The 26,302-nt window shown below is 45.2% G+C and overlaps 1 protein-coding gene, 1 long non-coding RNA gene and 1 pseudogene across 2 annotated transcripts; 1 reads left to right on the top strand and 2 right to left on the bottom strand.

The window, feature by feature from the left end:
* The first annotated feature begins 1,169 nt into the window (after nt 1–1,169).
* LOC140221834 (uncharacterized) lies at nt 1,170–5,755 on the top strand (annotated as a pseudogene).
* Nucleotides 5,756–8,241: 2,486 nt separating this feature from the next.
* Nucleotides 8,242–10,901, bottom strand: LOC117844855 (uncharacterized). Its single transcript, XR_004637947.2, has 3 exons — nt 10,713–10,901; nt 10,539–10,575; nt 8,242–9,970 (listed from the first exon to the last, which is right to left on the bottom strand). It is a non-coding gene; the product is annotated as an uncharacterized lncRNA (long non-coding RNA).
* Nucleotides 10,902–11,571: 670 nt separating this feature from the next.
* On the bottom strand, nt 11,572–14,206 carry LOC117844854 (uncharacterized). The gene is made up of 2 exons (XM_034725663.2): nt 13,095–14,206; nt 11,572–12,999 (listed from the first exon to the last, which is right to left on the bottom strand). Exons 1-2 carry the CDS (start codon nt 13,944–13,946, stop codon nt 12,811–12,813), a joined length of 1,041 nt encoding a protein of 346 aa, XP_034581554.1. The 5' UTR covers nt 13,947–14,206; the 3' UTR covers nt 11,572–12,810.
* Nucleotides 14,207–26,302: the final 12,096 nt, after the last annotated feature.

Genomic DNA, 26,302 nt, shown 5'->3' on the forward strand with positions numbered 1-26,302 from the left:
TTAAAAAAATCTTTTGAATAATGAAAGGTGAAGCGATGGAGTTAATACTGAATACTAAACAAGTTAAGAATAACATAAGGGTGCAAAAAAATAGAAGTTATTACACAGTATGATACAATAATGAAAACATACCCCCAATGTAGCTTCCTTTTATCCCTTGATAGGGGTTGTGCAGGATCCTATACATATATGGTGATAAAACCATCACGGTTATTGCATGAAGTCACAACTGTGGGGTATAATTAAAGTAAGATGAGGACTCCTAACGATATCTAAACTGTAGTCAATTAAATATGGAGTATCATAGAGGGTGCAAAGTTGACTCTGTTAACCACCTAATGGCAACCAAGTATGCTCAATGGCATATCAAAGTTAGAGTACTTGCAATTTGCCAAACCTGTCCATTAATTCAATTAACTACATTTCTTTTTCATGACTTATGCGTAACCTTTCTACTTGGTAGTTTAAATGAAGTCATTAATTCTTTTTTCATTTTGCATTGGAGTCTCTTTGGAGCTGTATGATGATGGAGTAGCTCATAACAATTTTATGCATGTGTGCAGTTGCTGCGGAGGATCTGGACAGCTGTAGCTGTTACGACAGCAAGGCCGCCAACAAATAGCAAGGTAAAATTTGTGTCACTTCTTGATGGATTGCTAAAATGACAGATTATGGGTTGTATGGTCAGTGAACAAGCTCGTAGATTTGTATTTAATTCTACAATACTGTAATCAAATTTTAGATGGAAAAGCCGTCAAAGATTGTGGCAAAATGGGATTCATTTGCCGCGAAAGCTTTCAATGACATTTGTGTGGAAGAAGTACTTGCTTTCAATCGGCCGCAGCAATGTTTGAATGCGGTAGGATATGCAAACCTTCTTAGAAAGTTTTATGAGCGTATTAAAAGACCATACGGTGAGAGTAAAATGAAGAATAGGTGGGATATATTGAAAAAAATGTATACCCAATGGAAGACTTTGAACTTGAGATCAACTGGATTGGGAAGAGATCCTGTTACTGGTTGTATTGTGGCTGACGATGAATGGTGGGAAGAACAAAATATGGTGAGCCCACTAACAATCATACTAGAGATATAGTTCACATACACGTTGTTTATTTTTTTTGAATTGGAGTATAATAGCATGCTGTTTTGGTAATATTTTACAGGCTATGCCAGGTTGTCTCCGGTTCAGAACAGCTCCACTTGAATATGAGGATCAGATGCGAATCATGTTTGAATCGGTCATTGTTACAAATGAAACTTCATATGTTCCAAGTGGTGATGGAAACATTGATGTTGATGAACATGATGTTGTTGATGTTGAGGGCAACAATGATAGGGAGGCACATAAGGCCCCATCCAGTTCTGAGCGGAGGGCTTCAAAAAGGCCGGCTCCTAGTTCCCCTAAAGGAAAGAAGAAGACTTTTAGAGACCAGTGCATGAAGCAGTTGGTCGATGCATATGAGTTGAAAGCTCAAAGTAGTAAACATTCAGCTACTTCATAAGTTGTTGATCACGTTAGAGATGAGATTGGAAGTATGTTGGAGCAAGTCATTAACGATAGGGCTGAGGAGGGGAGTGATGAGCACTTCTATGCCACACAACTTCTTCAAAAAAAGGAAAACCGTGATGTGTTCATTACATTGAAGACACCAAATGGGAGGTTGAATTGGCTGAGGAGAGCTTGGGAGATAAGGAAGAAGCACTAGGGTGTTGCATTAGTGTGCCATTTCTCTTTCATTTCTCTTATGTTGTGTGAGACATAATTTCAATTTTCTAAGTATGATGTGTGAGACTATGAACCTTCTATTAGTTGTGTTGTAACAATAAAAATTCATCTGATGACTTGGTTAGTGCTTTTTGACAGGCTTGCATTTGTTTTGATGAGTACCTCTAGTGCAATTAGTGAATGTGAAGGCAACAGTGATTCTATTCATACCATGGATGTTGATGAATCTGATGACACTGATGATGATTACATAGTGGCAATGCTTGGTCTGGACTACATGGCATCATCTGGTATGCACAAGAAGAAGATTACTACTACGATAGCAAGGATGACTGGAATACAGTGAGTTGAGTTGCAACTACAAGATCCAGTGGAGTGCTTTAACATGTTCAGAATGAGGAGGTCAGTTTTCTTAAGCCTTCATGACACTTTGGTGCAAGATTATGGATTGAGATCAAGTAGACAATTTTGTAGCAAGGAAGCACTAGGAATGTTTCTATGGGCTTGTGGTGCACGTCAATCTTTTAGGCAATGCAAGAATAATTTCCATCGCTCATTAGAAATTGTGAGTAGAAAATTTGAAGAGGTTCTTGAATCTATCATGAGATTAGCTGTTGACATTGTGAGGCCTAAGGATCCATAATTTTCTACTATTCATCCTAAACTACAAGAACCAAGGTTTTGGCCTCATTTCAAAGATTGCATAGGAGCAATAGATGGTACCCATATACCCGTAACTGTGCCATTAGCTGATCAACCGAAATACATTGGTCGGCATGGGTATCCTTCACAAAATGTCATGGAGGTATGTGACTTTGATACGCGGTTCACATTTGTTGTCTTTGGTTGGCCTGGTTCTGTCCATGATACTCGTGTATTATTGGACACGCTTCTCACATACAAGGATCAATTTCCACATCCTCCCGATGGTAAGGACGAGTTATGTTGCAATTTATTTTTCAGGGAATATTTGCTCATTGTGATATAACATATAAATATAACATGCAGGCAAGTACTATCTTGTTGACTCTGGATATCCTAATAGAAAAGGATTTCCTGCACCCTACAAGGGACAGAGGTATCATGTTTCTGAATGGCAGCATAGTCAGCATCCGGTAGGATTGAAAGAAGTGTTTAATCATGCAGATTCATCCCTTGGAAATGTGATTGAGCGATCATTTGGAGTTCTAAAGATGAAATGGCGCATTCTCTTGAATTTGCCCAGTTATCCGGTTAACAAGCAGTCAAAAATTATAGTTGCTTGTATTCACAATTTCATCAGAGATAGTGCCGTACATGACGTGCGTTTTGAAGAGAATTTTGAGGAAGATGATGGTAATCCAACCCAACCTAGCACAGATGGTGGTGGTGGTGCTTTAGGAGATGACATTGATATGGGTGCATTGCGTGATGCTATTGCTGTCGCTATGGTTTCGTGATTCGTTGTTGTACCCATGATGGATGTTTCCATACTAGACCGATCTATCATATGAATTTCATATTGTTGTAATGTAATTTCTATTTAACATACTCCAAAGGCATTACAATTATTGTCTTCTCCTCAGATTCACAATAAAAATGAGCTATTATCAGCCTTAGGGGCATTCAGGTCAATTTACCAACCTGGACAGACAATCGACACAAAATAATCAGGATTGCCAAACACCCTGCTTATTCAGACAGCAGATTCTCCAGGCAGCAGGCTTGTCAGATAAGCTTGCTTGCCAGATAAGCGAGTTCTAGAAAAGCGGATACAAACAGGGCCTAGTACTTTCAAACACTTGATCACGAACACCAACACTTTTCGACCTTAAACCAATTTCATGTAGACAGACGGGGCAATCCACCGACCACCAAAATAGTTCACTGAGCCATGCCCCGTCCATCGTCCTTATAGTGGTGACAAAGGAGAACAAGCAACTCCTATAACTCGCGAGTGACCGGGAATCACTCAACTTTTACCAAGTCCTGTTTAAGCACAACAACTACTCGGCCTATTATACTAGTGTTCAGATCAAAAGGGATCTAAGTCATGCATCTATGGTTCCAAACAACTCCTGAACGTAAATGCACATACATATAATAGAAGGCATGCGCAAGTTTAGAAAGACTGGGTTATGCTCCGGGGCTTGCCTTCGAGCGGGGTGGAAGCAAACTGATCTTCGGTGCTCTCGGCTTCAGCTCCTGCAGGCGGCAGCTCGGCTAAAACTCCGTCTTTTGGCACCGGGTGCAGCTCGTACATGCCGTCAGCGAGGTTTAGCTCTACACGGAATGCAAATGCGAGGGTGAGACACTTAGATGGTTATTTCAACAACACTTGCAAGTATTTAGCCCAAAAATTGTAGCAAAACTACAGGAAAGGTGTGAAACCCATTTTATTGGATTCTACTCAGAAAGAGGATTCCAACCCAAGTGATTTCACATTTTTCTAATTTTTCCTCGATTTAGGATGAATTTTCCAAGCTTCTATTGGTTTAGAGCAAGATAAAAGAGTCGGATCGGGAAAAACTTACGATCTGACCCTTAGACCTAGGGAATAACTGTACCGAGGTCCTCAGACTTAACACAGAGAAGTCCCCGAAATTTTACATAGATACCCTCGGTCAAAAGAAAAGGATACAGCCGGGCCCTCGGGCGAGGTGGACAGGGGTCGGGCGAAATAGATAGGGTCGGGCGAAACGGGCAGGGGTCGGCAGCTTACTTTTGTTCCTACTGATAAAGTCTTGGGGGTCAGGAAGAAGCAAGCTCAGGCGGAACGTCGAAGGGCGTTTAAGGTTCGGGTGGCGGCGAGGTCCGGCGGTGTTCCGGCGGTGGCGGTGCTTCTTGCGGACAACAAGCAAGCTCTAGCGCTGCGTGGAAGAAGGCGAAGTGACTGACGGGGTGTTGGGCGGAAGGGGAGCTCCACAGAGAGCTCAGGAGGCCGCACTTGCGCGTGAAGGAGAGGAGTGTGCGGTGGCGAGTGCAATGGAGAAGAAACCATGCAATCAGTGCGGCGAGGGCAAAGATGGCAAAGGGAACTTCGGTAAGAGGCTCTAGTACCCCTTTTATAGCTGCGCGAAAATGAACGAGCTCAAGCGACGCGAGGATAAGATCAAGGGAGAAGGAGTGCTCTGCCTCGACGGCGATTGGTGGGCGTCTCCATTGGTCGGCGAAGCGGAGCTCCGGGGACAGGATCTTATGGCATTGGTCTAGGAAGACAGCGCTAGGCAAGCGTGGTTTTGCTGGGTGAAGGATTGGCGAGGTCGAGCGCGTGCCTGGTCACGTCAAGCGTCGGATTGGGTGCAGCGACTCGGTATCGGCGGATAGGAGGGAGAGAGGTGCATTGCAGGCGAGGTGACAGGGCGAGCGATGTGACGCGAGCATGCATGGACTAGTGGCTCTGCCGCAGCACACGATTGGTGAGGTGGGGGAAAAGGAGTTGTCACTACCTGCGCGGAGGTTGGTGAAGGCAGTATCATCGCGGGGCGCGCGCGTGCACAGCGCGACTGAGGTGTGACTGGAGGGCCGGAAGGCGTTGGGGCGCGCGGCCGGGGATCCGGGTGAGGCGATGCGCGCGGGAGGCGAGGCGGTACTGACGCGGAAGCGGCCAATCTTCGGTCGCAGCAGCAGCAGGGCGCCTGGCGCGGCTGGCGAGGTCTCGGGCGAGACGAGATGGGGCGGAGGGGTCTGCAAGGCGCTTCTGCGCGCGATTGGGAAAGAGGCGCGCTGATCCATCTTGTTGCGGCTGGCGACTGGGCGAGGCGGTGCTCACCGGTGAGGTTACGCCACGCGGCGACGACACTCTAAAATGGGGTGCACGCGCGCTCTGGCGCTCTTTGTCTGATAGATCCATGGGATCCTTTTCTGGGTCCATCTTCCAGAATCTTGATCTCCCAATTTCCGAACTGCACCACTTTGACTCCCTTAACAAGAGTTGTAGTACTCAGGCCAAGGCCCAACTCTTGTAATTAGACCAAGTCCAAAAATGCAGTGGATGCGGAGATCCAGGGCTCCAAAGTTCAGAGGAACACTGGTTTCGGGACTTAGAGAAAAACGGCGGTTTGCTGGGTTTCAGGGGTCGGGGCTGATTTGAACTGCAGATTTGGGAATTTTCGGAGGCGAATTGGATTAAGGGCCAATTAACAAAGTTAAAGCAGGGACTTCGTTCTCCAACTTCTAAAAAAAAGGGATTTCTTGACGTTCAGCTCAACTTACCAAAGATAAACCCTCCCTAAGGCGCTAGGTTGGGCTGAAAACCAGACTTAGCCGGTATAGCTCAAGAAAGGCTGAGTCAACCAGATTAGGGGACTTGTCTTTAAGATTAAACTCGGCTGAGTTAATCTAGGTCGTTACACAGGGGTTAGCAGAGAAGATTACCGAGACTCAGAGAACAGGACCTGCGAAAAGCTGAAAACCTAGGGTTAGATCTGCAAAAAGTCAAGGCTTGATTAGATTTCGAGGACTTTTCTATGAAAGGTGCAAGACACAAAGAAAGAGGTTATACAGGGGCTTTATTGCAAAGACACCTTATCTTCTCCTACAATCCTCCAACCGACGGTTCAAGCCTGACAACCGCACCCCATGGGGGGCTCCTTCCGGCGGTCCACCGCCGGCGAGCGAGGGACACAGCTGCGAGGCTAGCGCTAGGCGGCAGCCGGAGGCTTGGTGTGGTGGCACTTGGCGAAGGAGTGAGGTGGCGGCAGCCGGAGTGGTGGCGCGAGATTTGGCCGACGGCGGTCAGAGATGTGGGCGGCGGCGCTGCGGAGCGATGCAGGGGCGTTAGCGCGGCGGCACAAAGGAGAAGCGGCAGCAGGAGGCCCTAGGAGGCGCAGGCGCTTTATAGGGGTGGAGGAAGGGAGTTGAGGTGCCTGGACTTGAATCGCGGTGGCGGCGGTGCCATTCATGGCGGCGGGTTGGTGGAGCGGCAGTTTCCGACCGAAGGGAGGAGAAACGAGGGGGTGGCAGCTTGCGCGTAGAAGGCAGAGGGTCGTGGGGAGTCGAGGGGCGTCGGGAAGCCGGGGCGACGGAAGATCGAGTGGTGCCAGGGCGCTAGAGCTCAAGCGGCGGCGCCAGTTGAAGGTTGAAGAGAAGCCCGAGTGGTGGGGCCCACCAATCAGTGAGAGGAAGGTAGGGAGTTGGGTCGGGTCGGCAGAAGAAAAAGGCCGACGGCCTACTGGGCTGGTGTGGGTCGGGCCCAAGGCTCGGCCCAAAGGAAAAGGACTGAAAGATTATTTTCAGAAATCATTTCGCGTGTAAAGATAAATCCAGAAAATTCTAGATAAATCATTAAAACCACGGAAAATGTTCTGGAAATCCCAAAAATTCTAGGAAAAATCCCAGAGATAGATTGGGACACGAGGAACCCAAATAAAATATTTGGAGCTCATGAAAAGTATTCTAGAACTATCCAAAAAATTGGATTAAGCTCAAGGAAAAGGAGAATAAATTCTAGAAAAACTGGAAAAATCTCAGAAGAACTTGGACAACGTCTAAACGTATTTTTAAAACTTTTTCACTTATGAAACACCAAGATGCATCAGCATGAATGCACAGACAGAGAACAACATTATTTAATTCTAAAAAACAAACAATTACTTTTCCTATACTAAATATCCTGTAAAGAAAATATATGTTGGCAAAAATTTTAAATTATAGAAAATCATTGTTTAATTATTCCTTTTAATCACATCCTAAAATTCAAAAATTTCAAGGTGTGACATGATCCGAGCTTAATACAAGATCAAGTGTTTTGCACATCTATCATTTGTATATTTTTTCTTATATCTCCATTGTTTTTCAATCCTTTGATCCAGGCTGCAGCCTAGGCAGCCCGGGTCCTGGATCCGCCACGAGATATCGAAGATCAAGTGTTTTGCACATCTATCATTTGTATAATTTTTCTTGTATCTCCATTGTTTTTCAAGCCTTTGATCCAGGCTGCAGCCTAGGCAGCCCGGGTCCTGGATCCGCCATGGGATATCGGTAGTGGCCTATGTTCTGCTCCAGAAATTTCATTTATTCATAATTCGGACTAAACATCATATATTCATATATGTCTATATGTCGCTTAATTGTTAGTGACTATATGCTCCTTGATTTCATGAAAAGAAATTAAGAGGTTCCAGTTAGCCAGGAAGGGTATGGTACTTTATCGCAAACATAACAAAATACCGTCTTAAAGCAACATTGTCTAAATAACAATGCACCAGGCAATTTTTACCAAATTAATAAGCCACTATAATATTGTTAGTAAAGATCATAGATAAAAGATGATCTCCATAGGGAAAATAAAGCATCCAACTGGCAATACTGATGTGGAATGATGTTTGGAATGGATCTTATCTTAGGGATCAACTACCTAGATTATTCTCCTTTACAAAAAAAAAATATGCTCCGTTTCTGGCAGATAGCACTCCACAGATACACTTTCATATAACACTATCCCAGCAGGCATCGGAGGAACTGCAAATTTTGCAAAGCAAAGTTGAACAAATACAGCAGCAAAGCAATGAAACAGACAGTTGGCAATACAGTTTGGGGAATAGAAATTACTCTTCAAGAAAGTATTATCTGCTATCATTCAGATCTATTACACCTCGAACTCCTTTCGATTGGATCTTGAAAGCTAAAATGACCAAAAAGCTAAAAATCTTCATGTGGCTAATCTTCAAAGATAGACTGAGTTCCAGAAACTACTAAGAAGAAGAAACTACAAGATTGATGGGGAAAATTGTCACTGCATGCTATGCAACCTAAATCTAGAGGAAACCACATATCACCTGTTCTTTGAATGTCCTTTCAGCAGTAGATGTTGGAACTTCGTTGGTATATCATGGGATCACTACCAGATTCTTTGCTACAATTAAGAAAGCTAAGATGAATGTCAGCACCAATTTTTCATGAAAATCTTCACTATCTCAGCATGAAATTTGGAAACAGAGAAATGAACAAATCTTCAAAAGACCTTAGTCTCCATTCAGATCTTGGAAAATTTGCTTTCTGGATACTGTAAAGATTCACCTGCACAGATTTAGTCCTTTTAGTCGTAAATGTATCCATCTGGCCGAATAGCCTTCTGTAAAGTTGTTTCTCTGACCTCTCTCTTCTCTCCTTCACTTGGCCTTTTTGTGGTTTTGTGCTCCACTACGCTACTGTAACACTTTATTTATTTATTTATTTTATACTCACTCCGTTCTTAAATATATGATGTTGTTGACTTTTTGTTCCAACTTTAACCAACATCTATTTAATGAATTAGTTAAATAAAGTAAAATGAGTACCATTATGTCTATTGTCTAAAGTACTTTAGATTTAACATGTAGATTTATCTATTTGTAAAAATATTTGGAGAAAAGATGAATAGTCAAACGAATGAAACAAAGTCAATGGTGTCATATATTTAAGAATGAGGTAGTATATGAAATACAATACCACAGTACTAAATTTCCCCAAAGGAAAAATATAGAATGGCATTCTTCATTTCCTCTAGACATGAAATCATTGTTGTCACTATCTGCAATGTCCTCTTATAAATTCTTCCATCAATTACTTGTCAATCATAGCTGATTCAAATTTCAATCACATATTATCACACATGCTAAAGAAATAGCACAACTAAGTCCCACTAAGCTTAAATTTTCCTCTAACTTGCAATTTCACTTGAACACTTCAATGCTTGAAAGGAACAAAAATAATTGGGATAATTTAGAAGGAAGCAGGCACCGGTTGGGATTTCTTACCTTTTTTTCCATTGACACGCGCAGACCTGGACATGAAGAGGCCACGCCACCGGGCGGCCATCCTGCAGCAATGCAGCAACGAACAGGCAACTTGCCACAACCAGTCGACGTGGTAATCAAAGCAAACATGCAGTATTAGACCATCAATGATAAAAAAAATAAATTGATGTCTGTATTTTTGTGCAGGTAATCTTACATCGAGCTTTCTGAGACTATCACTCATTGTTGTAGCAGGAAAATGATATTTTAAACCTAACATGCACAAGGAAATTATTGTTTTTCAATTAATTTGATAAATCAGCTGGGCTAATTAGTCAATTGCAGCCAGCTAGCTAATCCTACTTGTGTTGACATAAGGACATGCTGGCATACTGCCAAGCTTCTCGCGGAGGACCAGTTAGAGCGTTGAACTCCAGGAGTCGATGAAACTCCTGTCCCGACCCGGATTCGAAGCACGGCACCTTCTTAGAACAAAGCTCGGGGGGAGTCTCCTCTTGTGGTCGAGTTTTTGTTAACATAAGGACTGAAAAACAACAGTACAGTGTGTTAAATCAACAGAGAGGAGGAAGCAATTTTTTTCAACCTTTATTATTCCAATTTAATCAGTATGTGTTGTCCATATTTGACTTGTTGACAAATAGATAAAAGGTATTCTTTTGCTGCCACAGTTTCAGCAACAACCATGTAACCCTCTAATAACCATGTTATTCTATATGCAGTAGTGAGCAATCCAAATCCAGTTGCAACACAATGAATATACCAATCAGGGTAAACCTCAAAGCGGCTCTGAATTTATTGTTTACATCATTTGGGACTGATGATGAAACCTTTCTCAAATAAATATTTCTATGAAACTCAAGATCTCAGCGCCTATATCAAATAACTACTGCAAATGACTACCTTACATAAGATCCAAAAAAACTGAACTAATGCAAACTAATACTAGCACCTATGCAAGACTGGCCTACAAGAGGCCACTTCGCACTGCTGCAATGTGCCATTCTGAATACCACATAGTTGTAATTACAGACATGTCGAACTTGCAATACAAAGTGGATGGTGTAGTAGTACTAAAGGGCTTACATACTCACCATTGCTTGGACAGCTGATAGGAGCCGTAGCGTAGCTCTGCAACAGAAAAATAACATGAGCAGGAGACGTGCAATTGCAGAGCACAAGCAAGGAATAGCAGTACATGGGATTGAAACAACTAATATCCATTTGATGTCACATAATAAATAACAGAGTCGGGTTGTATTACTTACGTATTGGAATCATGGTGCTCAGTTTTGCCTCGTCTTCCATCCCAATACTACATAATACAACTTCAACTGGCTGCTTCTTTCATGAGGAAAGGGGAAGCTCGATCAAGTTCAAAGCAATCTGATGATGGAAGTTATATCAATACCAGTGAGCCATTCATGCTGAAGACAGCAGGAGAAGGTAGAGCAGAAGACTTACATACAAGATAGAAGAGCAGAGAAGGTCATCCCTTCCGGCAATCAATTCCTCTGCGCCCTTTTCCATTGGCCTCACGCCGTTTTCCCTCCATGCTCCTGGGCCTACAGCTCCACCCTGTTTTCTGCGGCGTCACTGCCTGCAATTTGGATGGGCAATGAGGGACCTGCGGCTTCAACATCCCTCTGACATACCAGAGGATCTGTTCCCAATCCGAATGTCCTGCTTGCTCCATAAATCTCGTTTTGGCAAGGTGACGTCAGCCTTGCTGCAGGAACCAAACATGTTCTCGCTCTCAGCTGCCGTTTTGTTCAGCACCAACAAAAACCTTCCAGGTCTGGCTATCTTAACTGTTCACGATGCGGCAAGAGCTGTTTCTGACGTATGCCTCCATAAATTTTCAACCTCATGATTCAGAATTTGCATAACCAGATGAATTGAACTGAATTTTTACAGACACATAAATGCTAATGGTTAATCCTTTGCCAATCGAAAGACCTGTTCCCGGTGTGCGAAGCTTGGAATCGGATGTGAGCGCATCAAAGCAGAAAACAAAGAATAGGTTTGCCATGCAATTTGCAAGTTACCAAAGCTATTTAAACTGCCACCAGGTAAAATGGCTTGGACAGAACAATATTTGCAGACACTCGGGAAAAACAATCTCCATTCACTTCCATATAAAGTTTATTACGCAGAAGAACTCCATTACATTGAAGAAAAGGGAAGAACTTGATTATATTAACAACTCGATTACATTTGGTAAGAACTCAATTACATTGAAGCCAAGATAAAAACTAGATTACATTGAAGACCAGATACGAACTAGATTACATTGAAGATGATGTAGTCATATCCTAGATACCTCACCACACACACACAGGAGTTTTCAAAAAAAACTCAGGATACCGCGAAACCACATGCAGGTGCTCAGTCAATCTAGGTGAACCAGAAGTATTTTACACGGTAGGTATTCAACAGACTCCACCGGTCTACCCCCCACCCCACCCACAAACAGACAAACAAAAAAAAATGATCCTAAGGTTAACTCACAACGATCAAGGGCTCAGAATTCGGTTCTTTTTTAGTTCTTCTTATCTGCTATGTTCCAAGTGGTATAAGAACAACGCTTTTAGCAATTGTTGCATTTTCCATACCATGTGAATTTATTAACTTATTGACAATGGGTGCATTTTACGCTCCATCCTATCTGACTTTCAAATCATCTAAATTTCAGGCAAGTGGTGGAAACAGGAGATCAATTTTTCAATGATCGATAAAGAGAAAAATCAAACTTTTAGAAGTTAGCTCTAATGATTTATTATGTAAGAAAAACTGTTAGTTTCATCCACGAGTTACAAACTAGTTCAGAAGATTCAGGAGATTATCATAAAGGATTAGTAAGATAGCTTAAATCTGGTACTGAAGAAAAGTGTGGTGGCAACTGTACAAGTCACATACTCCTATCTCACAAGAAGCTATTTTAGAGAGTAAAATGAAACAGAAAGGGTCAAGTTTCATTATATGGTTATTCAGTAAAACGAAACAGAAAGGGTCAAGTTTCATCACCATGTCAATTTATTAACTTATTAACAATGGCTGCATTTTACGCTTCATCCTGACTTTCAAATCATCTCACTTACAGGAAATTGGTAGAATTGGGAGATCAATTTTTCAATGATCAGTAAAGAGGAAAATCAAACTTTTTAGAAATTATGTATGAAAACTGTTCGTTTCATCCAGGAGTTGCACACTAGCCCAAGCTTCATTGCAAGCACCTATCCTCAACAGGATTTGCCCTCCAAGACCCCAGAGACACTGCTACCGACCGTAAAAAATTCTAACTGGTTCACACAGATTCACAGAGCATGAACTCCTGAGCAAGTGCGGTACCTACCTGAGCACTAACTAAGCATGCACTCCATGTGTGTGTATAAGTGAGTAGTAACTAGCTAACCTTAACGCCGATGATGCGATGGAGTCCAGATGGCCGGCAATCAGGCAGCCCAGAGGAAGAAACGACATGTCGGCATCCAGTTCCCACAAGCGAAGAAGAATCGTCCGTGCATTGGTCCTGGTGTGGTCACCACACCGCCTCTGATAGGAACACCACAGTAGCAGTAGAAGCAGTCAGTAGTAGCAGCACCATCATCACACCAGCTTAAGTTGCGATTCGCTGGTGAAAGCTGTACCTGATGTTGGAGTTCCGGCTCCGGCTCCGGCTCTGGCTCTGGCTCTGGCAGAGGCGGTGGCACCAGAGAGCCGGTTATGGAGATACGGACTCCCCGCCGCATCAGCTCGACAAGGAGACGCGCTGTGTTGCGGGCGTCATCGAGCCCGCAGTGGAGGCGGCCATCCCACTGCAGACCCGCCTCCCGGACAGCTTCTTGCAGGTTGCGCCGCCCAGCGCCAAACGCGGTCTCGAAGGGGATCCGGAGGTTAACCCACTGGTTGAAATACGATGGCTTGGAGATGTTCTTGAAATTGCATTCGAACTTCAGCATCGTCCGGCAGTCCCAATCACCCCAGGTGACGATGGCGAGACGGTTCTTGGCGACGCCCGCCGCCGCCAGCCACTTGTCGTGCAAGGCCAGCGCCGTTGCAAGATCCACGCCGCCGTCGACCTGCTCTTGCTGAATCCCCGTCAGCTCGGAGCAGAAAGCGGTGAGGACCGGGTGGTGCCGCGGCTTCACATAGGTGCGGAACGAGGAGAGCAGGCCGCCGGTGGCGGCGTCGACGAGGACCGCAGGAAATTCGATGATTTCCTGCGGGTAGATGCGCGAATCCTTCTCACAGGTAGCCTCGAAGTCGACGACGACGAAATAGTCGAACTCCCGCATGCGGAAGTCCTGCTGCTGCGCCGCCATGGCGCCGCGCGCCGCCGGATCTGCCGGCCCGGACGGTGCGGCGGAGGAGAAGCTGAGCATGCCTCGAGCTGCAGTGGAGGCGTGAGGAAAGCTCTGGCGCTCCTGCTGCGAAGCCATGGCGCCACGCGCCGCCGGATCGGCCGGCCGGAACGCGGAGGAGGAGGGGAGGCAGAGCATCTCGTTCGCCGGATCTGCTGTGGTTGCTGGGAGCAAGGCTCTCCTTTGCGGTGGTTGCTGGGAGGAATTGAACGCGATGCGGGCGATCTAGGTTGCCGAGAGAATTGTTTCGCGGATGATTTGAGATTGGATCCGAGGATTTGGATTTGTATTGCATAGATGCGGTGGCGGCGGAGGAAGGCGGCGGAGGCGTACGGGCGGCGCCACCATATCCTCATGTCTGGCTGGCTCCGAGTCCGAGTCCGAGTCCGACTCTGGGCTCGTTTGATTCCTTTGCTTATTTTTAAGCAAGTGTCACATCAATGTTTAGATACTAATGAGTATTAAACGTAGACTATTTATAAAACTCATTACATAAGTGGAGGCTAAACAGAGAGACAAATCTATTAAACCTAATTAATCCATCATTAGCAAATGTTTACTGTAGCAACACATTGTCAAATCATGAACTAATTAGGTTTAATAGATTCGTCTCGCCGTTTAGCCTCCACTTATGTAATCGGTTTTGTAAATACTCTACGTTTAATACTCCTAATTAGTATCTAAACATTCGATGTGACGGGTGCTTAAATTTAAGCAAGTGAACCAAACCAAGACTGGAAGTGATTTTGATTTTGACGCTAAATTAGGTAGGCCCCACCTGTCACCAGTTGGGCTAGGTTCCTGCTGTTGCGGTGCTGAGCTGCTGATGACCGATGACTCCGATGAGTAACAGCGTTGGCCGGGGATTTTTTAAAATGATATTATTTTTAACGGAAAATCTTGGGTATACCTACTGAAATCGGAAAATTGTAAATCAGCTTCTTATTTATTGGCTAAGAATTTGACATGAATTTAAGAGAAATTTTGGTGCAACAGAACAAATGCACTCTTCAAAAGCAACTGCGGCTACGTACGAAATTAGCCTATCCTTAGCTTATCGTTCCCGGAACGATCGACGGTTTATATGACCTATAACACTCACCTAACAATCGAGAGGGCTTTTCAATGACCATCAAATCCCATAATACTATATTTTTCTCTCTCACCTTAATGATGGTCAAGTTTAATTAACAGTACCATAGTTGTATTTGTATAGTCTTTCATTTTACGCAAGATGTTTCAAACAGAGCTACGGATAGGTCTGCCCGGGACAGCCTGGCTCCCTCTCACGAGCTCTTCTCTTATGTGGGCAGTGGTGTCAACCAGTCGAGCGTAGAGCGTGGGGGCATGCGCTGACCCGCCGTCCTAGCGGGCATGCCTCACCCTTGTGCCTCATCATGATGGCGCCAAGCGATATGATCTGGGCTGCGAGGACACCTATTTAAACTAGGAGCCGTGCACATGCACGGGTTATTAGCTGTTGATCTGAAAACGCATATATCTGGAGAAATTTTGTAAGCCGTACTAGTTGAATTAATCCATCTGAAAAGTGTAACTCAGGTCAGTAAGATAAACAAAAAAACACATCAATGAACAGGATATGTACTTCGAACTGAGGATTATGAAAAGAGCTTTGCGAATAGAACCGAGATAGTAGGAAATTTGTTGTGCACATACAACAACGAGAATTACAGTGTCAGTCCTAAATAAGTAAACAGAAATTTATTTTCTCCCATCCCCTAAACCAAGTTTGAAAGCCTACTGATCGCTTCAATCAAGTTGTATATGAATATTGAGAGACAGAAACATGGATATCGGCAGGGGCGTACCCAGGTATTGGCTACGAGAGGGAGGAGGGCTGATTTGTCGCATCCGGTTTTAAAACAAAACCAAGTATTGCCTATATTAATACCAGGATCAAGTTTCATACATATAACACATATAGTGACGCTATAAGTGAATAACAGGAACAGTATCATGTAAAAAAAATACAAAAAGACTTACAAGACTTTCGGAGAGACACAGCTTAAACTCTGGAAATGGAGGCTCCAAACTTCACGGGCACTCAACTAGGGGTTGCGTACGCCTAGAACTCAGTAGCATCTTCACAACATCTTCATGGTATGTTCTTCTTCTGAGTAGCAGTGAGCAAGGGTGAGTACACTTATGGTTGGTACTCAGTAAGGCCATAGGAGTTAACCGGAATAATGATTTAATCCATCTTCAAGTTTAATTAATCATGTGAGGGTCCAGGCCGCTCTTAACCGTGAGCATGGCTGATATATCAGTTTACATTCTGCAGAGGTTGTACATATTTACCCATAAGTCGTGTAAAAGTCAGAGAACTTTGGGCCCAACCATGTTGTGCTGATCAGGCACAATACCACACTTCCGAGGTGTGATTGCATAGGGATGCTACGAGGCCTTTACAAAGATTTCTTAGTAAGTGGTAACCCGCTAAGATTTCCGAAGCAGTAGTAGAGCATAAACCCTCTCTAGTGGGTTTAGTGTCTTAGCAAAGCCCACTTCCCAACAGGACCAAGATAATACCCCATCAACTGCCGCCCCTCTTGCCCTTTCGGTAAGATTACCCCAGACCATTTGTGTCGTATAACATGCCACCATAGGTATGCATGGATAAATTAAACTTCAAGATGGCATTATTGATCCCTTGGTCGAGATCTCCATCAAAGGATTTTGATGTCTTTTTGCAACATCTCGTAAATGAGCTGTTGGACGTTTGGAAGTCTGTCAATGCAAACGATGCTTGTAGTCATCAGTCCTTTAAACTGCATGCTGCGGTTATTGGTGCATGCATGATTATCTAGCACTGAACACATTGGCGGGCTGAGTCATGAAAGGTTATTATACCTGTGTGCGTTGTGACATGGATCCTTGCTCAAGGAGATTGAAGAACAAGATATGTTATATTGGCCACTGTTGTTTCCTTCCAACTAACCATCCATGGAGAAGAAAGAAAGCAGAGTTTGATCGTAATACTGAAATCCGTGAGAGGCTAGAGCAATTTGCTACTGAGGAGCTTCAGCAGCAATTGGAGAAGGTTACAGACTATCGTACATTAATCTATGGGTTCACTAGAAGGTTTGGACAGATCCGCGTATGGGGATGTACACCAAGATGTATCAAGAAATGGAGACAATGGTGCAGGACCGCATAGTCTACCTGGAATATAAGGAACTTGTCGAGGACAAGGAAACTACTCGTAGCAATTAGAGTAGGACTCTCTAGTCGAATCCGACTAGTACTCTTGTAAGACAACTGACCTGTAACCCTGCTCCCCCCATATATAAGGGTGGGCAGGGACCCCCTCGAAACAAGTTCAACCCAATACAAGCAAACAAACACACAGGGTGTAGGGTATTACGCGATCTAGCGACCCGAACCTATCTAAATTGCGTGCCTACGTATACCATCGAGCTCCTACTTTCAGCAACACCCACCAACCAAAACTCTACCTCGGGTACTCCCTTGGTAGGTTGCCGAGTTAAAACACCGACAACTGGCGCGCCAGGTAGGGGCAGTCGCCAGAATTTCCCTTGCGAGTTCGATGGCCCAAGTCATCACCAAGCCCGTAGTCGTGTTCGGAGCGAGCGTGACGTTCATCTTCAGCTCTAAGGTCTGCATCGCAGATAGCGCTGGAAGTTTCCACCGCTACATTGCGGAGGCTCCAGAGAAGAAGCTCCGCGACATCAACCTCCATCATCAAGCTACGGAGGATTTCATCGAGAAATTCAACAAATTTTTCGATCTCACCAGAAACAACTCCGAGTACAACTCGAATTCTACTCCTACTCAGATTGGTTTCCACGAGCCAGCATCCTAGCTATCGTGCAAATCAAATCAAACTCCGAGCCAATTTCCGTTCGGGCTCCGTAACGCGGTTTCGGTCCAGCAAACAAACCTGTCCACATTGAAATCCTATTTGGACACGTTGGAAGACTGTGACTTCGAATTCTACTCAGCCTCCATCAAAGAAACTCCTTTATCAGGTCCGCAGTAGGGCCTGGTGATCACTTCAACTCCACAAGGCAAATTTGTCTACTAGCCAGGCATGAAGCCATCTTTTCTTGCTTAGGACAACGAGTCACGCCTCATCGCCCACCTCAACGTTCTCCCATACCAGGAGGGAACACCCTTGTCTCCCATCCGTGAAGACGGTGGCTCTACGGAAGTCATCACCTCAAGCTCCGGTAGCTACTCTCCAGAAAGAGAACTCTTTGCCCCTATCACCGCAGGCAACAGCGAGGACGACAAGCAACCACAATCGGAGAGCAATCCTTAACGGGAACATCACCCAGACGACGTTTCACAGGATGAGCTCTCTGCCAACGTCGCTGGGGAAGAAACTGAAGGTTAGAGAACCTGACGGCGAGCAAGGAATACATCGAGAGCAGAGAGTCATAGGCAATTGGCAGCACAACTCCCGATCATGAACCTAGACAAAGCTTTTGAAGCAATTTAAGGGTGGCAACATCGAATGCCTCTCGCTACTGTCGCCTCCATCAACCTCATCACTCATGCCATGCCACAAGACAAATACACCGCAATACTATCAAAGTTAGCGGAACGATGTTATGAACTACTCGACAGGCAGAACTTGATTCCCTCAGTATCACATACCCCGTCGATGCGTAGTAAGCATGGCAGTAGTTAGAGAGACCATGCAAGACCATCCGCTCGACTATATGATGATGCTGGATAGTATCGGGATACAACCAAAGGCCACAGGCAAAATCGAGATGTAGGCGGAGGAGCACAACAACACAGAGATGTACCTGAGGGTAGTCAGACAGCCTCCGCGGGAGGCAGACGCCACCACAGAGCTGATCCCCAACCCTCACAACCAATTGGAGACATGCAATAGAAGATAAATAGCAACCGCGATGCTCGTAACATTATTGACGAACGGCGTCACGAACGCGAAGTCGAAGCTGACTACAGAGGAGACAACAACAATAGTTTCCCCGCTTTTACTAACCGGGTTAGAAGGACTATCTTGCCTGAGAAATTCAAACCTTTGGGCATTTCAAAATACGATGGCAAGCAAGATCTAGTTCAATAGCTACGATGTTACTAATTATCAGTCCAAGCTATATGGGGCACCAATGACACTAAGGTCATCTATTTCTCCATATGCATGGAAACCGCACCACTAACTTGGCTTGAGTCTTTGAAGCCAAATTCAATCGATTCATGGGAAGACTTAAAAAAGGCATTCACCAACAACTACGCGGGAGCTATGTCTCGTCCAGGCAACAGTATTGACTTGGCACAAGTCAAACAAGGATGGGATGAAACTTTGAGAAGTTACCTACGTCGTTTCTTCGACAAGAAGGCCACCATCGTGGACATCTCGGAGCAAGACGTAATTGATTGTTTCTAGAACGGTCTCTACGATCGACGTATGTTCCAAGACTTTGGCAGGCGACGCCCCCAGGACATCAAATCACTTAAGATTATGGCTCAATCCTGGGCGGATGAAGAAGATAAAGAAATTGAGAGGTTCAAGTCGAATCACAATCGAAACCAGCATAATAATAATCAAGGCAATGGTCAAGATCACGACAAGAACCGCAACAGCGACCACCGAAATAAATACTCAGGAGGTCAGAATCGCAAACGCAAGCCAGATAATACCGTCACAGCAATATCTCACTCAACCAAGAAAGGATCCAACAGACACGAAGACAGGCCTGCTTTTAGTGAGCTCTTGAAAAAGCAGTGCCCATGGCACCCATACCACAAGCATGTGGTGATAGACTGCTACAGCCTACGCAGAGTCATAAAGGATCTACCAGAACCCTCGAGTACCAACGACAAGGGAAAAACCAAGGTAGATGAAGGTGAAGATGGTGAAAGCAAGTTCCAAACTCCATCCAAGACCATCAATGTCATCTTTGGCGGAATTCCGAGCACCACCTCCAACCGATCACAGAAACTAGTCTTAAGGGAGATTATGTCCATCGAACCTGTCGTTCCTACACCACTCAAGTGGTCTGAAGTTCAGATCACCCAGGAAGGATCAATGGACAAACTTCTCAGAGCCAGGTCAATTGCCTCTCATCCTGGACACAGTCGTTGCAGGCTCCAGACTTACCAAGGTACTCATCGACGACGGTAGCGGCCTCAATGTTCTGTTCGCCAAGACTTTGCAAAGATGGGCCTCAACATCATGGAGATGCTCACCCCTACGAACTCTTGCTTCTATGGGATTTTTCTAGGCAACACAGCCATAGCTCTCGGACAAGTAGTCCTCCCAGTCACTTTCGGAACCAAAGAGAATTTGTTGGAGGTATGCCCTAGAGGCAATCATAGAGATGATGATATTCCATTCATATCCATGATTTATGTTGTGTTCCTTGAATATCCATTAAAGGCTACTTGAATTGATTTGCAATTATGTGAATTGTGTGTGAAACTCTTTACTTGTATGGTTATTCTAAAGTTGTCCCTAGTTGGAGTTCATGTGAGGACACACATGAATATTAGACTAGCACATGTATTAGTTGATGACTATGTTTCACAAGTCATGGACATGGAGATGTTGAACTAATAATGTGGGCACATGTGGAGACATGTGCTAGAACTGACCAAACACGAGAAGTAGTTCTCTTTTTTAAACAACATATACGCTCTGTCCTTAGACCTGAGATTGTCGCATGTATTCAAGATGTGGATTGACTTACTTATGGGCTATCAAACGCTACGCTGTAACAGGGTAGTTATAAAGGTAGCTTTCGGGTTTGTCAAGAAGCATGCTATGAGACATGGTCAATCAAGATGGGATTTGCCCCTCTCTGATTGAGAGTGATATCTCTGGGCCCCTCGAGTGATCGGATCCGAAAATACATGGCCATGCTACGTACGGTTAAGAGTTAACCTACAAAGGGATTCCGAATCACAGGATCGAGAAAGAGCGGTCGGCTTGAAGCTAGACCAAATATCGTGAGGCAAAGGGAATAGCATGTATATAATGTTGTGATGGTTCGTCTGATATGATCTTCGTGTACGTATAGGAGTTGGCACGTCTTGCTAGAGGCCGCTACCGACTATTGGGCTGAGTAGGAGTACTCGGGCCATGTCTATACATATTCGAACCCATAGGGTCGCACACTTAAGGGGTTGGAAGCCCAATTCGGATGTGATCCGAGTTGGATTAGGTTTAGAAGTACTAATGGGCCTCGGACCCTGAGGCCCGTTAGGAACCTCTATAAATAGAGGGGTGGGGGCGCCCTAGGGTTTACACCTTTTTGGCGAAACTCATCTGCCGCGCCTCCCACGCCCTCGCCTGTTGCAACTCACGGATCTAGCAGTCCGGCTTGCGATGATTCCTCCCTGCACGTGTGGATACCTTGGAGGTGTTGTGCCTGCAGCACTTGGACGAGCCGCCGACGAGCCACGACGAGCCGACGACGAGCTGCGACACGAGGGAGATCTTGCTGCACGTGGACGAGCTGCTGAGGAGTTGTTGGACGTCGACGTGATTGACTACGTACGACTACGTTGATCGACTTCGCTGCATCGACGCGAATCTACATCTTCCGCACCAGTAGGGCGTCGAGTGGTAATCCCATGATCCTTATACGGCAATTTTCCTGGTTTACGCGGTAGAAATTTTTGATTTGCGCTAGTGTAGCCTACCTCGTATCCCAACAGAATTATCATACCGAGTACATTCGGTTTGAGGTAGCGAACTTTGAGACTTCATATCACGCCATTCTTGGAAGGCATGCATTGGCCAAGTTCATGACCATCCCGCATTATGTGTACCTACTACTCAAGATGCCAGGACCCAAGGGAGTACAGTACTATTCCTCCGCAGAGACTTGAGAAGATCATATGAATGTGACACTAAAATAGTTGAACTAGCTGCAGCTATTCAAGTACCTAGTCCAATGCAACAAGTCTTCGCCGCTTCAAAGAAACTCTCCCCGACAGAACTCGAAATCCCAGAAAACAAGTTGGGCGCCACCAAGGTCAAGCTGGTAAGTGATGTGGACTTCAAAACCATTAACCTTGAGATCGGCGACACCTTTAAGACAGCACTGATTGGAACAGGGCTAGATGCGAAATAGGAAAGCATGCTCGTCAGCTTCCTTCGGGCCAACTGGGACATCTTCGCATGGAAATCGAAAGATATGCAAAGTGTGCCCAAGGAGCTGATCGAGCACTCACTAAATGTAGACCCCAAGGCTACTCCAAAAAGACAAAGACTACGAAGATTTGTCCGAGATAGAAGGGAAGCCATCAAGAAAGAGCTGGCAAAACTACTCACGCCAGGCTTCATAAAAGAAGTTTTCCATCAAGAGTGGTTTGCCAATCCTGTCCCGATCCGCAAGAAAAATAACAATGAGTGGAGGATGTGTGTCGACTACACAGATCTCAACAAACATTGTCCAAAAGATCCCTTCGGACTCCCAGGAATCGACAAGGTCATCGACTCCACGACTGGATGCGCACTACTTTGTTTCCTAGACTGCTACTAGGGATACGACCAGATAGCACTCAAGGAAGAAGACCAAGCCAAAACCACGTTTATCACCCCGTATGGAGCTTTCTACTACACAACAATATCCTTCAGGCTAAAAAACACATGCGCCACCTATCAACGCGCAATTCAAATGTGTTTTGAGAAACATCTACATTGCAATGTGGAGGCATACGTGGATGACTTGGTAGTCAAAATAAGAAATCTAGATGACCTCATCATTGACTTAGAAGAAACTTTCAATAGTCTACGGACATTCGGGTGGAAGTTCAACCCAACGAAGTGCGTCTTTGGTGTACCGTCGGGAAAGCTACTCGGGTTCATCATCAGCCACACGGGTATTGAAGCAAATCTTGAGAAAATATCCACTACCATCAATACGGAAGCTCCATCCAGCATCAATGATGTCCAGAAGCTTACCGGGTGCATGGTGGTCCTCAACAGATTTATCTCAAGACTTGGAGAACAGGGCCTTCATTTCTTCAAACTACTCAAGTGAAAAGACAAGTTTCAATTGTTTGAGGAGGTAGACAAAGCCTTGCAGCAATTGAAGAATTTCTTGTCAAAGCCACCGATCCTCACAGCACCTACTATCAATGAAGACTTGATGCTATACATCATTGCAACTACTCACGTTGTAAGCACGGCAATAGTAGTCAATAGACCTGAAACAAGCCATGTATAAAAAGTACAACAACCGGTCTACTTTGTCAGTGAAGTACTCTCAGATTCTAAAACACGGTGTCGGCCATACACCTAAGGGCCCACCAGAAGACTTGTACGGACCCACACCAGGAGATGTACACCGAATCATATCATGACATGGAGACTACGGTACAAGGTGTCATAGTCTACGTGGACTTCAGGAAACTAGTTGAAGACATGGAAACTACTCCTCCGAGTTAGAGTAGGACTCTCTAGTCGAATCCGACTAGTACTCCTATATTACAACTACCCTGTAACCCTGTTCCCCCAATATATAAGGGCGGGCAGGGACCCCCCTCAAGACAGGTTCAATCGAATACAAGCAAACAACATATAGGACGTAGGGTATTACGTGATCTAGCGGCCCGAACCTGTCTAAATCACATGTCTGCGTACACCATCGAGCTCCTGATTTCGGCGACACCCACCAACCAAAAATTCTACCTCGGGTACTCCCTAGGTAGGTTGCCGGGTTAAAACACCGATAGTTGGCGCACCAGGTAGGAGAAGTCGCCAAAATCTGCTAGGCGAGTTCGATGGATCAAGTCATCATCAACCTTATGATCGCGTTCAAAGCCGGCGCGACTTTCGTCTTCAGCTCTTGGGTCTACATTGCCAATGACGATGGAAGTTTCCATCGCTACATCACAGAGGCCCCGGAGAAGAAGCAACTCGACGTCACCCTTTGTCGACAAGCTATGGAGGATTTCGTCGAGAAATTAAACAAAATTGTCAATCTGACAAACAACGAGCTCGAGTACAACTTGGACTCAACAACAACTCGGGCTGCCTCTCACGAGCAAGCAAATAGGCCATCGCTCGGACCGAATCAAACTCCGAGTCAATTCCCATTTGAACTCCGAGACATGGCTTTGGTTTATCAAGCAACCTTATCCAAGTCATAATCCGGATTAGAGACAATTGAAGACCACAATATCAATTTCTAATCGGATTCCATCGAAGAAACCCCTTTATCAGGTCCGCAGCAGGGCCTGGTGTTTACTTCAACTCCCCAAGGCAGATTCATCTACTAGCCAAGCATGAAGCCTTCCTTCCCCGACCAGAATGACGAGTCACGAGTGATCGCTAACCTTGAGATCCTACCATACCAAGAGGGAACCACCCCTGTCACCAATCTATGAAGAAGATGACTCTACATAAGTTATCACCTCAAGCTTTGAGAGCTATGCTCCAGAAAGCGAACTTTTCGCCTTAATTACAAACGGGGAAGAAGGTGAACAACATCAACCAGGAACCCCCCAACGAGAGCGTCACCCAGATGATGTATCACAAGATGAATTATCTGCCAACATTGTCGAAGAAACCGAAAGCCAAAGGACTCGGCAGAGGGCAAGAAACACACAGAGAGCAGAATGACGCCTTCAACTAGCTGCCAAGCTCCCAATTATGAACCTTGATAGAGCATTCAAAGCTTTGCAAACGTGACAACACAATATGACAGTCACTACTATTGCCTCCATCGACCTAATCACTCATGCTATGCCTCAAGACAAGTACAGTACTCTGATAGCACAATTGGCGGAACACGCCTATCAATTACTCGACAGAGCAACTCTAATTCCATCAATTTCCCACACCCCATCGGGGTGTAGTCAGCATGGCAACAGCAGAGACCACGCAGGACCTTAAGCTCAACCACGCGAAAAGGCCAGACAACACGGGGGCATAATTCGGCCTCCGAGACAAAATAGAGACGTACTCGAAAGCCCAAGACAATACAGAGAAATGCCAGAGGGTAGTCGAACAGCTTCTAGGGGAGGCGCTCACCACCCTAGAGTTGACCCTGAATCTTCGCTCATCAATGGTGAATCTCAGGAATAAAATTAACAGTAACCGTGATGCACGCGACATCATCAACAATCAGCGTTGGGAGCATGAACTTGAAGAAGACTACAGGGGTGATAACAGTGATCATTTTCCTGCCTTTACAAACCAGGTTAGGAGCATAATCTTACCAAAGAAATTCAAACCCCCGGGTATCTCCAACTACGTCTGCAAACATGACCCAGTTTAGTGGCTCCACTGCTACTCGATGGCGGTCCAGGCTGCAGGAGGGACCGACAACATAAAGGTCATCTACTTTCATATATGCATGAAAACTGCGCCACTGACCTAGCTCAAATCCTTGAAGCCAATTTCCATCAACTCCTAGCAAGACTTGAAATGAGCTTTCACCAGCAACAACGCAGGGGAAATGCTGCGCCCCAGTAACAGAATAGACTTGGTGCAAGTCAAGCAGCAATGAGATGAGTCACTACGCAGCTATCTACGTCGTTTCTTTAACAAAAAGGCCACAATTGTAGACATCTCAGAACCAGACATGATAGAATGCTTCCAGAATGGTCTCTATGATCGCCGCATGTTCCAAGACTTTGGTAGGTGCCGCCCAGCGGATGTCAAGACACTCAAGATCATGACCTAGTCATGGGCAGATGAGGAAGACAAAGAACACGAGAGGTTCAACTCAAATCACAATCGCAGCCGTGACAACAACAATAATCATGGCAACAACCAAGAGCAAGACAGAAACCGCAATGTCGACCACCGAAACAACTACTCGGGCAACCAAAAACCACAAGAACAAGCCCGACAACACCTTCGCAACAATTACGAACTCAAGTAAGAAAGGGTCTAATAGAAATAAAGATAGGCCCACATTCAACAAGCTATTGAAAAAGCAGTGCCCGTGGCATCCGCATAGCAAGCACACTACGATAGATTGCTACAGCTTACACAGGGTAATGAAAGATTTGCCAGAACCCCCGAACAATAACAACGACAAGGGGAAAGGCATGGTAGACTAAGGTGAAGATGGCAAAAACAAGTTCTAGACCCCATCCAAGACCGTCAACGTCATCTTTGGCGGGATCCCAGGCACTTCCTCTATACGGTCCCAAAAAGTAGTACTTGGAGAGATCATGTCCATTGAGCCCGCTACTCCCACACCCCTCAAGTGGTCCGAGGTAGAGATTACTTTCTCCAATAAAGAGCAATGGACAAGTTTCTCAGAACCAGGACGGTTCTCCCTCATCCTGGACCTAATTGTCGCTGGCTCAAGACTCACCAAATTACTCATCGATGGCGGGAGTGGCCTCAACGTCAATTTTGCCACAACTCTAAAGAAGATGGGCCTCGACATTACTAACATGCTCACCCCAACGAACTCCCCATTCTATGGGATCGTCCCAGGCAATGCAGCTATACCGCTTGGACAAGTAGTACTACCAGTTACCTTCGGGACCAAGGAGCACTACCACAC

Source organism: Setaria viridis, chromosome 2 (genome assembly GCF_005286985.2).
Source record: "Setaria viridis chromosome 2, Setaria_viridis_v4.0, whole genome shotgun sequence".
NCBI classification, from domain to species: Eukaryota; Viridiplantae; Streptophyta; class Magnoliopsida; order Poales; family Poaceae; genus Setaria; species Setaria viridis.

Excerpts from the sequence above, each read along its gene's own strand:
- LOC117844854 (XM_034725663.2), bottom strand. The coding sequence starts at position 13,946 with ATGCTCTGCCTCCCCTCCTCCTCCGCGTTCCGGCCGGCCGATCCGGCG. Across the intron at positions 13,000-13,094 it reads AGCCGGAACTCCAACATCAG|AGGCGGTGTGGTGACCACAC; the intron begins GTACAGCTTTCA and ends TGTTCCTATCAG.